Source organism: Phalangium opilio, unplaced genomic scaffold (assembly GCF_054372755.1).
Source record: "Phalangium opilio isolate 3A_F unplaced genomic scaffold, DU_Popi_V2 ptg000024l_1, whole genome shotgun sequence".
Lineage (NCBI taxonomy): Eukaryota > Metazoa > Arthropoda > Arachnida > Opiliones > Phalangiidae > Phalangium > Phalangium opilio.
In genome coordinates, this window is record NW_028324155.1 from 9,088,783 (window position 1) to 9,103,719 (window position 14,937).

At 39.0% G+C, this 14,937-nt stretch overlaps 1 protein-coding gene and 1 long non-coding RNA gene across 3 annotated transcripts in view; one reads left to right on the top strand and one right to left on the bottom strand.

Moving 5' to 3' along the window:
* Positions 1–8,269, top strand: part of LOC149692743 (uncharacterized) — a 71,594-nt gene extending 63,325 nt beyond the window's left edge. Inside the window, exon 4 of the long non-coding RNA XR_016382863.1 lies at positions 8,136–8,269. This is a non-coding gene — a long non-coding RNA (uncharacterized LOC149692743). The remainder of the gene's footprint in view (positions 1–8,135) is intronic.
* LOC149692752 (uncharacterized) overlaps positions 1–14,937 on the bottom strand; it is a 60,323-nt gene that overhangs the window by 39,876 nt on the left and 5,510 nt on the right. For both annotated transcript variants that reach the window (XM_089868600.1, XM_089868599.1), the window contains 7 exons: positions 11,476–12,081; positions 11,068–11,415; positions 8,923–10,997; positions 8,601–8,855; positions 7,931–8,365; positions 1,201–1,605; positions 948–1,120 (listed from right to left, as the gene is read on the bottom strand). In XM_089868600.1, coding sequence (XP_089724726.1) covers positions 948–1,120; positions 1,201–1,605; positions 7,931–8,365; positions 8,601–8,855; positions 8,923–10,997; positions 11,068–11,415; positions 11,476–11,889 — 4,105 coding nt within the window. In that variant the 5' untranslated portion in view covers positions 11,890–12,081. The remainder of the gene's footprint in view (positions 1–947; positions 1,121–1,200; positions 1,606–7,930; positions 8,366–8,600; positions 8,856–8,922; positions 10,998–11,067; positions 11,416–11,475; positions 12,082–14,937) is intronic.

Sequence of the window (14,937 nt, forward strand, 5' to 3'; positions counted from 1 at the left end):
TTTAGTTATACCTAAATTTAGGGAATATGTCACTTTACGATACGGGTTGTCTCGATTTTAAACTATTTAGGCGATATAAATTAAACCGTGAAATTAAGCACGTAAACGCCCCGTTTAAGAAGATGTACCCACGCTATTGGTACTCTTATACCGTCTTCATTCAAGAGGATTTCTTTAAACCTTCCCAAATTAGTTCCAAAAAATAAATACAATTTTTTCCCATACCATTAAATAAATACTAGTGAAATAATAACCAAGTACTGTTCTCCTATCACACTCTAATTAAAGTAACCCGGCCCTTGCACCAAATCCAGTTTTACCTCAAGTTTTACCCATCTATTTTAGAGGTTAAATTAAACAGAAGGAATCAAAAGTAATTATGATGCAACGAGGAGTCCTTCACAGGGAGGAGGGTCTGACCCAATGATATCTTCGGTTTAATTTAGTTTCGTTTATTATATAACTCGTAGTAAGTAAGTATATGGCGTTAATTTTACCACTTTATATCTTGACCTTATCTATGGTGTTAATTACCCTGTTTCATCGCGTAGCCGTGAAATTATAGGGTATCATTTCATCTCGCGTAATATAATTTTCGAAAAATTAAAATTATATTTTTATAAATTAAGATCCACTCCCCAACCTTAGTAATTAGCATAAACAATATCTCGTGGGACCTTAGCCCGTATTGACCCGTCTTACATACGTATTTAATGATTATTAAATATTGTCCGCTAATTGGCTAACGCCATTTCTCAGAATAGCGCCTAAAATTATTGGCGCGATATGATAAATTATAATATTCTTATTCATAAATTCCAATTAAATTTTATCGCGAAGTAAAATTTAACTATTAATATTAAAGGGCTAGTTTCACCATTACCAATTATAATTCATACAACAAAAAATACCCGCCACCAGTAAATAAATAAATAAATACGACTTACCAGCTGGTGAATTATTTCCATCTGATTCTTGAACTACTTCCTCTTCTAATTCCTCATCTTCTTCCGGTACATCTTGTAAAGGCCATCGGGATAAGCTCCAAGCGGTGTAGGCGTTTTTGCAAGCGTTATCCCCCGCGAATGGGTCACCCCCGTTACTGGTTTGGTTGTAAAACCTTTTAAATTAAATTATCAACCGCATTAAGAGCTAAACTTAAATAAACACCAAATCGATATAATATCTCGATGGACTTACCCTAGATTTTGTCCCGGTTGTAATTCGATGATTTCGCTGGTAACGCCGCCGTGATTTTCAGGTAATCCAACCTCGACTCTAAACTGCAAAGCGTCCTCTTCCGTCTTTAGGACATCGTCTAAGAGTGAGAAGGAATTTGGCGGGGAATCGCTGCTAGGCGCCAGTACCAGTATCTCCCCTTGTTCCTCGGCTTGTCGGGCCAAATGAAATGCGTTTCCGACACACCAACTATCACCGAAGTTAAGTTGTAATTCCTCAAAAGCTGGGTTAATTACTTCCACCGTCGATTCGCGGTGTTGGTAATGAGACGAAGTCGTAATTATTGTTGGTGGCCGCTCGGGTTCGTTAGGGATATCCTCAATGGCGTTGCGTAATTCCTCGGTATTGTTAAGATTCGATTCGTTTCTGCGAGTCAAAATCAGATGTCTCAGTTTAGTTTTTGTTTTTAAGCGCAGTAATACATAGGGAAATTAGTGTTTGAGGTCAACGGGTTAATTCATCGTCAGTCAAATTTTTACATCATTAAACTAATTATTGACGTATTCAATTGAAATCAAATCATTAATCAGTATTTTTCTCTTTTCAAAGTCCGCGCGTAAACTCCAATTCTGTCAGAACTTCAAAAGTCGTAACAATGGATAAATTTTAACTTAACGAGAAAGTTAATTACTAAAGTTACCCTCCCCTATTATATGTGCCCCTTACTACGCGGGATTTGAACCCGTTAGTTACCATCAATGGGCCCGGCGCTCCTTTGAAACGATTAAGAAAATTCTGTAGCTTTTTATCGTGAGTTGGGTATGTATCACTATGACATCACGCGCATAGGAGAGGTTTGCAATTAAAATGTATAAAGCATTCTTTAAGTATTATCTAGGTCCTCTACTTCAGTTGAACTGAAAAAATCTCGTAAAATTAATTTTTAAATTATTTCGATTCTAGTTTGTTCTGACAATTTTGTATGTGGGTTAAGTTAGGGATAGTCGTTGCAAACTTTTAATTGATTCCTTTTTGTTGTGTTAAAGATCTGTGGAATGTGTTTTGGGTGCATAAACGTCAGCGGTATCCCGGACCGACCAGCCAAACTTGATGATAGATTATTATTTCTGAAATATTTTTATTTCTTATCTTATTGTTTTTCAAGTCTGGCTGCATGGATCAACTGATGTTTTAGTTTTATAAATAAGGGCGTTGTTTTGATCGCGCGGGGCCGGTTTCCAAAATAAATTATTCACGGGGTAAACAGGTAAACGTGATTTAGATTAATTTGTAAATTAGACGACCTTGAGTCTCTTTAATTTGCCACGCGTAATTTATTAATTGGGGAACAGTTTTGTTTTCTGCTGATATCATGTTGACCTACAGAATTAATCAGGTTGGAATTTCAGGGTGAATTTATTAATTTCTTAGAACTTTGGGATTATTTTGCGAGAATGTTGGAATTAATTTGCGAGAATGTTGGGACTATTTTGCGAGAATGTTGGGACTATTTTGCGAGAATGTTTGGTTTAATTTTCGAGAATGTTTGGATTAATTTTCGAGAATGTTTGGATTAATTTTCGAGAATGTTTGGATTAATTTTCGAGAATGTTTGGATTAATTTGCGAGAATGTTGGGATTAATTTGCGAGAATGTTGGGATTAATTTGTGAGAATGTTGGGATTAATTTGCGAGAATGTTGGGATTAATTTGCGAGAATGTTGGGATTAATTTGCGAGAATGTTGGGATTAATTTGCGAGAATGTTGGGATTAGTTTGCGAGAATGTTGGGATTAATTTGCGAGAATGTTGGGATTAATTTGCGAGAATGTTGGGATTAATTTGCGAGAATGTTGGGATTAATTTGCGAGAATGTTGGGATTAATTTGTCAAAATGTTGGGATTAATTTGTCAAAATGTTGGGATTAATTTGCGAGAATTTTGGGATTAATTCACGTATATTCTTTGTATTCGTTTGAACTTTGAGTTTAATTATTAGGAGAAATCAAGAATATTTAGAGTTCCATAAATTCATGCAACAAAATAATCCGCGAGTGCTTATACCCTCGGATAATTTGTATTCCGAACTCGCCTTTGAAAATTTTTAAAAGCTTTTCTTCTAAACTGATAAGGCTTTAGTCGTTTAGTCTTTTCATTCCGGGCATCTTTCAAGTACCCTTGTACAAAAAACTTAAATATCCCCCTAGTTTTACTCGAAACGAATTATAATTGCGAGTTGGCTCGTGCGAGGGAGGCAATCCCTTTTTACATAGTTGCTGTCCATTAATTTCAGAGTGAGAGACCTTTAGGTTTGCTCGCTATCTGACGCCTCATGCCATGCCATTGTAGGCGGTTACCCAATTTTTTGGGCCAATACTAAGGTGTTTTCTTTTTAAAATGGATAGATAATACGATACGACCCTTTCTCGCTGTGACTCTTGATAAGAACATTTTTTATTACAACTGTTACCTCTTAAATTTTGTTTAAAAGAATTTGGAACCGAAGTAGTTTCTATTTAAACCTTAATTACTCGATCTCTAATTGATGTAGGCGCTTGTAATTGGTACCATTGTAAAGAGGACAATTTGGGGAATAAAATCCTTGAACAGTTTGCCTTGACCATTTAATTTGGCAGAGTTACGTATCCTACCATCCTTAAGGGTTCTTTAGAATACTTGGGGCTGACTTCGGCGTCGAATAATATTTTTAAAAGCTCGTGTTATGGTTTGTGTTTGAAGTCGCTTTTAATTATATCAAGGAGGTACCCTACGCGATTCATTACCGAATCTTATCTAAGGAGCAACGCGGCGCGTATGGTCTTGGGTGCTGCGCTATTTGGTATTTGGCTGGGAAGAAGAAGCTGGTGGCAGCTAGAAAGGGCGTTGTCGAAATTCGAGATCATCCCGACCCCGAGCATGCAGCTAGAGTAAAAAAGAATTATCTCTTTTTGGCGTTGTTGGAATGCCACTCAAAAAAGTTTTAACTTGAAAACGAACGAACGAACGAAGCGCGCGCGCGTGTATGGCCCACCTCTACTATTTTTTTTTAAGTCTTTTAAAAAGGCGGGACAATACATCCTCATCTTCTACCCCCGTCAGACAAAGGTCTCTCAACTCGCCTCTTCGGACATTGTCCTTTAGCTCGCCTTACACCCCCATACGGTCCCGAAACTCATCTTTTCCCCGAATACCTTATCGGTTCTTGCTGGATTTATCGATGAAACTTCACCTTAATGTTTTCGCGACCTTTTGCTGGGCGAATATGAAATATTTTTGCGGGGGTCTTTTCTTCTTATTATTAGAACTGAAGTTCGTAACCGGAAGTACAATACACCACGGTACCTTGAAAAGTTAGGGATTTTAAAATATAGACTTCAGACGGTCAGGGAAAACCCAAATGAAATTTAAGACTATAAAATTGTGGGTATTACGTATACTTGAAAGGTTTCAATTTGCTTAATTACTCGATCCTCGATTGTTTTAGGTATTTACCGTCCTAGCTACTTCGAGTAATGAACTTTGGGTGTAAGTCAAGAGCCATCCGGCAATTTGGTTCTGATAAGCCCGGGTGACACGAGGTTATATTTTCCGAGTAATAGTCAAAAGTTGAGCCCCTATTTTTATCCGATGAATGATTGACGCTAGACTTAGGCTCTTTTTCTTTTGGAGTAGAAATATCCCTGGCGTCGTTTAATTTTTCAAGGCGTTAAGGGCTAACGCAACGAGAAGAAAGATCCGATTTCTCTAAGAAAAAATAATAATTCTAGTTTCGTACGCTGCTATGGGTGGGAGTTAAGTTTTTGTTAATTCACCAAAGAGAGAGAAAGAAAGAAGAAAGATTTTGAGAAATACATTTTTTGAAAGGTTTGAAAAATTGTCGAGAATCGCCCCCGTTGGGTTGCGTACATTCCAACGCGTTGCCCGGAATTTCCCAAAAGAAACGCGATATTTGCTAATCCTAGACATTGCTAAAATTTATTGGTTTGGGTTGAAATTTGCATCGCAGCGCCAAGAAGGCGTTAGTAGAGGTGAAATCAATTACAACAAGCGGATAATACTTATTGCAACTATGTTGCTTATGATAATGCGTCATGTTTTACGTGGGGGGTTTAAAATTTAAATGTTCCGGGTGTTCTCGTTCATGGATTAACTAACGCCAGGGATTGTTCGTTCCCCCTAAAAGATAAAGTATACATGTTCCAAACGCCCCCTAACAGCAGCTACTATCCCTAACAGGAAGTTATAAATAAAATTGGACCAAATGTCACGTGTCCTATGACGTCAAAATTAAAATCCCACCTAAATTGGGCATCGCCATCTTTAAAATCCGCAAAAACGATTTATGTTGCCTAGAGATGGCGCTATATCTACATCCGTTTTGGTCCAATAAATTGGGGGAATGAAGAGGGGAATCAAGGAATAATTCGGAACATGTAGTTGGCAATAACAATACATGGGAAACACGGTTAGTGAACAATCCCTAGCGTTAGTTAATCCATGTCTCGTTGATGGCAAATACGCGTCTTAAGCCTCCCATAACCAACCATGATCCATTTCCGTCAGCGCGGTAATAACGGATAACATTTCGATTAAGATAAAAATCAGAGCGAGGCTAACTCTCTAAAACTAAAAACTCATTCCATTGTCTTTTAAAACATATAATACGAGTGACGCGGCCTGGCCTAGCTGCGGGGTGGTATAAGCTCTTCTACGCGAGGCGGATTAGCCACCAGTACACGACTCTCTGCGCTAAGAAGTAGATGTGAACTGGTAAATTGAAATTCCTAAGCGACGTGCGCGCTCGATGATGGACGAGGTTGACTTTATCCCGCGTTTATCGCGAGCATCCCCCGCGTGCTAGTACCCGAAACCGTGCCTCGCGCCAAATATACGTAACAAACAGCCCATCCTATAACGTACAACATGACCAAGATGAAAATCAAAATATTAACAAGTTAGATAATGCCAAATACAAATGCCCCCGCCCCGCTCCTAAGTCTCGCGTTTTCTTTCTTTGCAAATTTAATTTTAAATTCATTACAAACAAATTGACTTTAAGTGGGGTTGTTTATAATATTTGGGTCTATAAGCGTATGAAATTTGAGAGCTCTCTGACCAATATTTCACGAGATACGGAGGTTCAAAGTTCAAAATCCTCCTTCAACTAATAGAGAAATATCTCCGAAAACCTACGAATTTTGAAAGGGTATAAAACGAGCCCTAGTTAAAATCTTCATGAAAAAATGTATATATATATAATTAGCATGGGAAACTATGATGTATCATCGAAAAAGAAAACTGAGATTAGGTGGTTCAATATGAGAGAGAGAGAGAGAGAGAGGAAAGAATAGAGAAAGGTTCGCTTGGTCTTTAACCCTAATTCGTCTTCATCTTTTGTACAAACTAGATCTCCCGCATTGCAGCGCCTCCTTTTTAAATTAATCCCAGATTGCCTTTTAAAATCATTTATACGGGTCTGATAGAAAAATATATACGGAATGTAGATTATATTTACACAGTCGTAGCTCTAGAAACGCGTAAACGCTCCTTTTAAATGACATTATATACCGATACGGGGTGATTTATGAAAAGGTTACCTCTTAGATTATTTAACCCTTTCTCTTCCTGATTTTCATTTCCTCGTTTAATTTGGATCAAATGTTAAAGGGAACCCTATCTTTTTCCGCCATCTTAATTCCCTTACTTGATAGACACACACTCCTTTTAATTTGGTTTCAATTTTAAAAGAGGTCACGCCATTTAAATGTATATTGAAAAGGGCCAAGTCTTAACTAAATTATAAATAGAGTTAGCACTCCGTGTTATCCTTAGATAGAGGTGTAAGCTAGGATACGGGGAAGTTCTGCCATTACTGTATTTATTAATAAAAACCCTTTTAAACTTTGGTTGTGTAAACATTGAAAGAGTGCATGGGGTTGGTTAGTTGATTCGCGACAGACGCGTTAAGTTATTATATTTAAGAGCGTGTAAAGATGGGGTAATATATTTATTGGAATATTTTGCTTGAAATGGAAAGACCACCCATACACGCTTTCAGCAAGCGAAAGAGCGAGATTCGACGTTGCTAATTTATGGCCAAAGACCGGATAAAGGGTTAAAACATTTAGAATGTTTAATTTAGCTGCAAAAACACGGGATATCGGTTCGTTTCAGATATCAGCGTGTATAATTTCTAAAATTATATAGAAATTCCCATATCAATTTGTAAAAGCATTAGCTGAGGTATATCGATTTTAGCTTAGCACTAACATGGTATTAGTACACGTTCCAAAGTGTAAATAGCATATGGTTTTAGCGGGAAATACCAGCGTGAAAAATAAGTTAGGAATGTAACGCTTCGTTCATCACGCTTAACCTTCAAACTTAAAAACAAAAAATTACATCTCATTGCCCGGACTTTGAATTTAAGTTTCCTTCATCAATTAAGTATATTATTTACGACTTAATTTTACTTTATGGCGTCTCGTTGATACCCGAGGAATTATGGGTATCAGAGCGAAAGCTTTGAATTAACTTCAGATTAAACTAAGACTAAAGAGAGAGAGAGAGAATGATAGAGGTAAAAATGACCTTTGAACCTATGGTTTTGTACGGAGATTTAACCTAGAACGCGCCCCAAGAACTTACAAACTTGTACTCGTATTGAGCTATTTTTCATAGAAACTAAAATTGACTAGCTATGGGCCCAAAAATTCTAGTGACAAATACGTATCTTTGGCTATTTTCTTACCCATGTATTTCCCGGTTCATCTGTAGATCAATTCCTTTGGGGGGAACAGGGTCAGAAGAGTCCTGGGCGATTTGTACTTGTACATCATCATCATGCGTCTGGGGATTTTGGTTTGGATGCTGGTTGACATCTTCGTGTTCTTCTAATCTAGACGGATTCGTTTTCTCTTCCTTGGCATTTACTTCTTCATCCGTTTTCTTGACAGCCTCGTCTTTATCCTCGAAATTCGAGCTTTCGATTCCTGAGAGGTCATCAGAATTGCCATTCGAAACATCTTGAGTATTCATGTCCTTAGCTGTTCCTTTATTAGCTTTGGACGAGGAGTCGTTCTCTAACGCGGTTGCGATTGTCGAACTACTTGTAGCAGTAGTAGAGGTTTTCTTCAAAGGTTCCGGGGATGACTTAACGATTTCTTTTTCCTTTGTGGCCATTGCTCTGTAATAAATGAATTAATCAGTTGTTAATATAGTTCTTTAGTTCATACGTTAATTATAATTCCCAATAAGTTACGGACGAATTGAAGTTACGTAAAATCAAAATTAAAGCCATTTTAATCTAAGAAGAAAATCATTTCTTGAATTACTATTTTTTACTTTTTATTGGGAATTATTATTAATTTATGTCCTGTCTTTGGTACAAAGAGTAATGAACTAGAGTGAACCCTTATTACTTTGTTTCTTGATCTTTAGTTGTATTATCTTTCTTTCTGTTTTTCGGGGACTCCGTGGTCGTGTTTACAGAGGTATCTTCTTTGTTCCGTTGATGGCCCAGCTCTCCTTGGGCCGAGTGGCTCCTGACTAATTTCCTCTTAGTTTCGGTGGATTTTGTTTCGTTTTTAGGTGATGAGTTTTGTCTGGAACTCGTCACTGAGGATCTTGAGGTAAAATTTACGCGTCGACCTTCAGTTTTTTCCACAAATCCAAACCTAATGGACGTAAATTGATTTTAGTACGAATACTGGATATGTATTTTTACTCAATTATAATATTTACCTGGATGAAGCCGCTCGTACGCTTCTGGTTTCGTTTCCCTTGGCTTCGGTCACCGTGTTCTGCTGTATAACATTGTTATCCTTGCCCTTGATGACTTTTGTAACTGTAGTCTCCGTTGCTTCGACACTTCTTAAAGATTCACTCCTACTCAGAACCACGCGGCGATCCGAGTTCAAACTTAATGGTAACGAGGTTGGCTCTCTGTCGATGGAGGACATGCTATTTGACCTTGAGACTGAAGCGCTGGATGACCTCTCCGCGAAGAAATTTAAATGACCCCTATCCATGGGGGATGTTAAGAACGTTGGCCTAGGTATCTTTGACGGAAACGCGGAGTTAGATGGCGGTGAGGCGATTTCTTGTAGCCTGGACATCAAGGTGGCTTCGGCGTCTTCTAGAGACAACGATCTTGGTCTTCTCGTTTGATGTTCGGCAACCATTTTGTTTGAATTCTCCGCTAAGATTAAAGATTTCGGTCTTCGATGTCCACTCGATGCTCCGCCGCTTTTGGACCTCATCTTAACAGTTTCCGGTGTCTTAGGACGTAGAGGTTGTCCGCCACCGTCTTTAGTTCTTCGTGAACGGTCGGGTGATTGGTTGAGAATGGTCGGCTGTTTCTTTTCTATGGCACCTATGACCTGCGGTTCGATAAGAGAGGTTGGGATGACCTTTGCCGAACGTGGTCTCTCCTTGGAGTCTGGTATCTTCGGTGGGATTATACTGTTATTCTTAGCGAGACTTTTATCTTCCTTATTGGGACTCTTCGGGATGGATAACCTCGGTGGAACGGGAGGTGGTTTAGGAACCTCACGTTTTTGAGGAACGGCCGGTGGTTGATCAGATGGTTTTGTTTTTCTCCCAGTTTTAACGGGTTCCTTCTCCATTGGTTCCACATCAACTGGTCCATCTACAAACTCTTCATTCTCATCTTCGGATACTATTTCTGGTTTCTCTGGTGCTTTTTCCGGTGTTGCGACCATATCTAAAGGATCATCCACAAACACTTCGTTGTCTTGTTCGGAGTTACCCAATGGACTATTCTCAATATCGTTTGTTTCAGGAGGTGGTGTGTCCACAAATTCTTCGTTGTCAGTTGAATCGTTTCGCGTTGATTTCGAGTTCGGGAAATTCGGAGGGAAGACCAAGTGACTGTTAGGTGACTTATTGACGTCATCCTCGTCATCCAGGTCATCGGCGAAACCGGAATCTCCCGGCGGTGAAATCGGCGACGAGGTGATTTTGTAAAAAGAACTCGAGTCGAAGGCGCAATCTTGAAAAGATTCGGGTGGTAATATGGTAATGTCATTTTGGTGGACTGATTTTTCCCTCAGCGTATTTGTTTCTTGTCCATCTACCATAGTTTGAGCCGCCTCGTCCAATTCCCTCTCTAATTGTTCAAAAGGACTCAGTACTTGTTTCAGGTCGAACTGGGGACCGGTACCGTGATGTATTTCGGAAAAACTCGAGTTGGCCGTACTTCCCCTCGAGAATTTCTCAATTACGGTTGAGACTGAACTTCCAGTATCGTCCGATTCAGATTCGATCCCGCGTTTATCGTCCTCTTCGGCGAATAAGTCAACGTAGACGTTAGGTTGAACCGGAAGTTGTTGGCATTGACTTTCAGCTCGTCTGGCCATCAATTCTTCCCATCCTGGTAACCTCATGCTTAAGGAACCGCCTGGGAATGTCGGTGTCTTTTCGGAATTTTCTTCGGTGTCAGAGGTCGGGTTAGATTCGGAACCAGTACGAGGTCGACGCGGCGGTAATGGCGGAGGATGCGACGGTCTCTTGAGTACCTTTTCTGTCGGTTGTATTTGAGCTGAAGTTTGTCCGACGCATTCGAGTCTTTGAATCTTTTCCTTGACACCCTCGATCGAGGCAAAGTCCATCTCGAAGGATTTTGGGAAAGAGTTGTTTAGCGTCGGGGAATGACTTAGGCAAGCTGTTTTACGCGGTGGAATTGGTGGTGGCGTCCCCTTTTTCTTGGCTGGTAATTGAGGGCGGTCGTCTTCCACGCGTAAATCTTCGTTGCTACTTCGAATAGACTCTTCGTAAGTCCTGATTTCTCTTTTCACCTATTAAAGAACAATTTGAGAAATAGTTTTTTTTTTCGAGAGTGACTCATCATTTGAAATTCAAAAGTACTTTGAGCTTGATGCAAACTGAAGCGTCTCTCAACAGAGACACGCAATCCAGCCTAGTTAAGGACGTCACTTCCCGTCCATCTATATCCAAGATAGTGTCACCTTCTTGTAAATTACCCAGGATACCTCCGGTAGATTCGGCTCTCGCCGCTGGACTGTCCGGTTGAATCGACTGTATCAAAACTTTGGAAACGGGTGCCGAGGTATTGGCGTCACCTCCTTCGAATTTTAGAGCCATTCCCAATCTTTCTCCAGGTAACCTGTAGATTGTCACCGTCTCAACTACGGTCCTCGATGTCCCGCCGTTGGTAGCTATGGTTTGACAGTTGTTTCTCATCATTTCGTTCACCTAGAAGTGGAAACATTGTACTTTATCGAATAGAAATTACGTTATTACAAAGACACTAACCTGTAAGATTGTTACGAAGCTCTGTTCCTCGACTCTCCTGCTGGTTTCGCGTAATTTCTCCGGGGTGTCGTCCACTCTGAGGACCGTAACGAAATCAGAGGGGAGAGAGTTGTTGTTAGAAGCAGTTATCGTTTTTGGGTGTCCATTGACTTTAAGCGCGTCCGTGGAACCGGAACAAGAGACATCGTTGAGATTACGCGATACGGAACCCGAGCAAGTTCCACTCGTTGTTACCGTCGAGGTGTAAACGGAGGAGGAGTTTCCCTTGATCCTTTGTTGTTGCACTCCTTCGCCGCCGACAAACGTCGTAGTCTCGCTCGAGTTGGTACGTAAAGATCCATTGGCGTTGTAAACATCCAGGACCACTACGCGACGACTTATTTCGACCTCCCCTCCATTACCATTGTGTAACATGGTCAAAGATTTAAGTTCAAGGCACGAGATCCGTACGTAACGCCTGGACAGTTACGACTCTCTAATTACGCCAAGTGTCTCTCTACTGAAGGACATGGTGGTTTGTTTGGACCTGTCATCTGACGCTACTTGGTTCGCCGTCTAGTTGTTGTTGTTCTTTTAAAGGTGTCTGGATTCCATCTTGACACGCATCTGTGAAGAAATTTAAAATATCATTATTATACTTATTAATAATACGTCATTTATGATTTTTAATATTATTTGTAGCTCCATCTGTTGAATTTATGATACTGACAATGTGTTTTAATTTCCTATTTAAAGTTAGTTAATGAAGAGTTGTATTTGCGATCACGGATGAGCTTGACCTGACCTGAACAAATGGAATTTGGTGATGGCTACAATTATCGAGGGTAAGTGGTTCAATTTTAGTTTTTTCAAATGAAATCAAACGAATACAGCCAAGTGTTTTCCCTCCCATCTTAAAAAAAAATTTCGAAAATTTCGGGCGCACCTTAAAGGTTAAACCACTTAAAAATTTTAATGGCACTCCTCGCCTCGCGATCCTAGCGGGGTCAAGAGGGGTCGCGATATGAAAAAAGCCGAACCTTTTTACACTTAGGTAGCTTTTATTTATCACCTTAAGTTCGCCATGTGGCGCATGCCTAACCTCTTAACAAAATTATCAGTGCGAAATTAAACACAAGGGGGGTATAATTTTACTTCAAAAAATTTCGTTAAAATTTTTGGGTTAAAATCTTAACCCTAAAATCATTATTCATGAGATAATCGCGGGCGATTTTAGAACGTGACACGTTTTTGGCGGATTTTTTTAAATTTGGCGCGTTTTTTTCTCCCGCCTTATTTGCACGTGGCGATGACTATATCTCGGGGACTAATTTGAATTAACTTTCGCTCGTGAATTTCTTTCTCGTGAATATTTTTTCATATGAAAATTGTGAATTTATTCGAGCGTTACGAGAAAGTAGATTATGAGTAGAAACCGACGCATTGACGTTATTTCTTTGAATAAAAAAAGATTAGAAAGTTGATATTGTCCTTGAATGAGAAATTTCAAAGTTTTGCAGCAGCACGCGATCAACCACGCGAGTCCAAATATTATTACATCGCGTGTTTGTTGGTCGTAGGTAGTTAAGGCCTACTCACTCGGTCGACGTATGACGGAAAAGGGCTCCCGGGATTTGTTAAATCGAGAAGGAAATAACCTCCAGTCTCTAATTTAAACCCTCCTCTCCGCTTCTTTCCTCCATGTACATGATGTTAGAGCATTGTTTAGATAATGTTCAGTTTCATCTGGAATTTTAATCGCGTAGCAACGCACCGCGGTAGACGGTAGAATAGACTCGCGATAGACGTATAGGCCAAATTGATTCAATTTTATCCTAAGCTCTAAAGAGCCAGAGTTAGTGTAAAATATCTTCCTGAAAATTGACTTTGTAGGTCAACTAAGCAAGCTAAAACTAATTTATATTCAAATTAATAATTCGTGATATTTTCATGTCAACTAATTATTTATAATTTGAGTTATTTTAGAATTCCTTCAATTATTTTTCAACAACTCAGGAATTTATGTAAAAACGGTGTAGAGAACAAAGGTTATCTTTTTAAAACTGGTTTATTCGAGAAAATGAAATAAGGGTAAAGAAATTTTCCATCACAATAATAAGCGAGTCCCGTTTCTCGCTCAGCAATCCGTGGGCGGAAAGAAAATCTTTTACGCTAGTTATTTTCTTTACCGAAACGTGTTAGAATTTTAAAAAGCAGATCTTAGTAACTTGGTTTGACTTAAAAAAAAATTTAATTAGTTAAACAAAACAGTTTCTGATGACTAGAAGTAATAAATAGCTGGTGAGGGGCAACCAGAGCCAACAGGTAAAGGTTTCAGCCAGAATTGTCCCCAGAATTAGTAATTTATCTACCTTTGCGACAATGGGAGACTGTAGTGTCTTACTTATTTTTATTAAGTTACTTATTGGTTGTGGATCATGGACATCTTTACCCTCTTGACAATAATTAATGCTACCATTGTACGATGTTTTTAAAAATGTTCATTTGGAAAGGAATTTCGATCTGTTTATTGAGAGGTTATTTTCGCCATGTAGAGAGAATGACGGGGGAATTTAGTTTAATTTCTTTTTTTTTTTTTTTTTTTTTTTGTGGAAACCGGATAAAGTTAGTTGCTGTGGAATTGAAACTGGATTTAGTGGCGCCCTGTTAGATTGAGGTCGAATGTAAGCGGGAGCCCCCAAAGCCAGAGAGCTCTAAAACTCTACTCTCAACTGTTAGAAGAAGAATCAACTCCTCGCTCGCTTCTTCGGCCAAATACAAATTCCAAACTTAATAAGTTGTATGTCCTCTAAAAAAGAAATTCCAGTTTTTCTTAGTTTAAAGTTTCTTTCTTTTTATCTGGATACTTTAAAAACCAACTCTTAGAGCGACCTTACTCGTAGATAGAATTAGGTTCAATTTTAACAAACCATTTAAAATATTATAATAATTAAACCCCAGCAATTTTTCTTTAAGCAATGGGTGTAAAATTTGTAATTACATTCGGGTGTGGATTTTTGTTTTATTTAAATTCTAAGAATTATGAATAATTATTCTGGTGTCAATGAATGAATCAGAGAGCGCGTGGGAGTTTAGCTAATTGAGTGTTTATTCATTTCTCTTAGGAATATTGAGAGTAATCAGCAAAAATAATTAATTTAATCCTTTAACAGAGAGATATTAACAGAAGTGAGATGAGACTAGAAGTGAAGGTCTCTAGCATTGATAGTAGATCCTGGCACTAGTGAACAAATTTGAGGATTTTATGCCGCTTCCCACGCGCTAAAACTAGAGAGAGAAAAATTGGTCGAGTTCCAAAAACATTTCTTACCCCCTTCCCCTCAACCTAAAGCGGCGAAACACGGACGCGGGTGCTTGAATCTAGTTCGGCCGTCTACCACCGCGAGCGTATCACGTTTTGGAGGGGAAATTCTGAAACCGCCACTAGAGGGCCAACCGTTGGTGTCTTATCAAGAATATTCA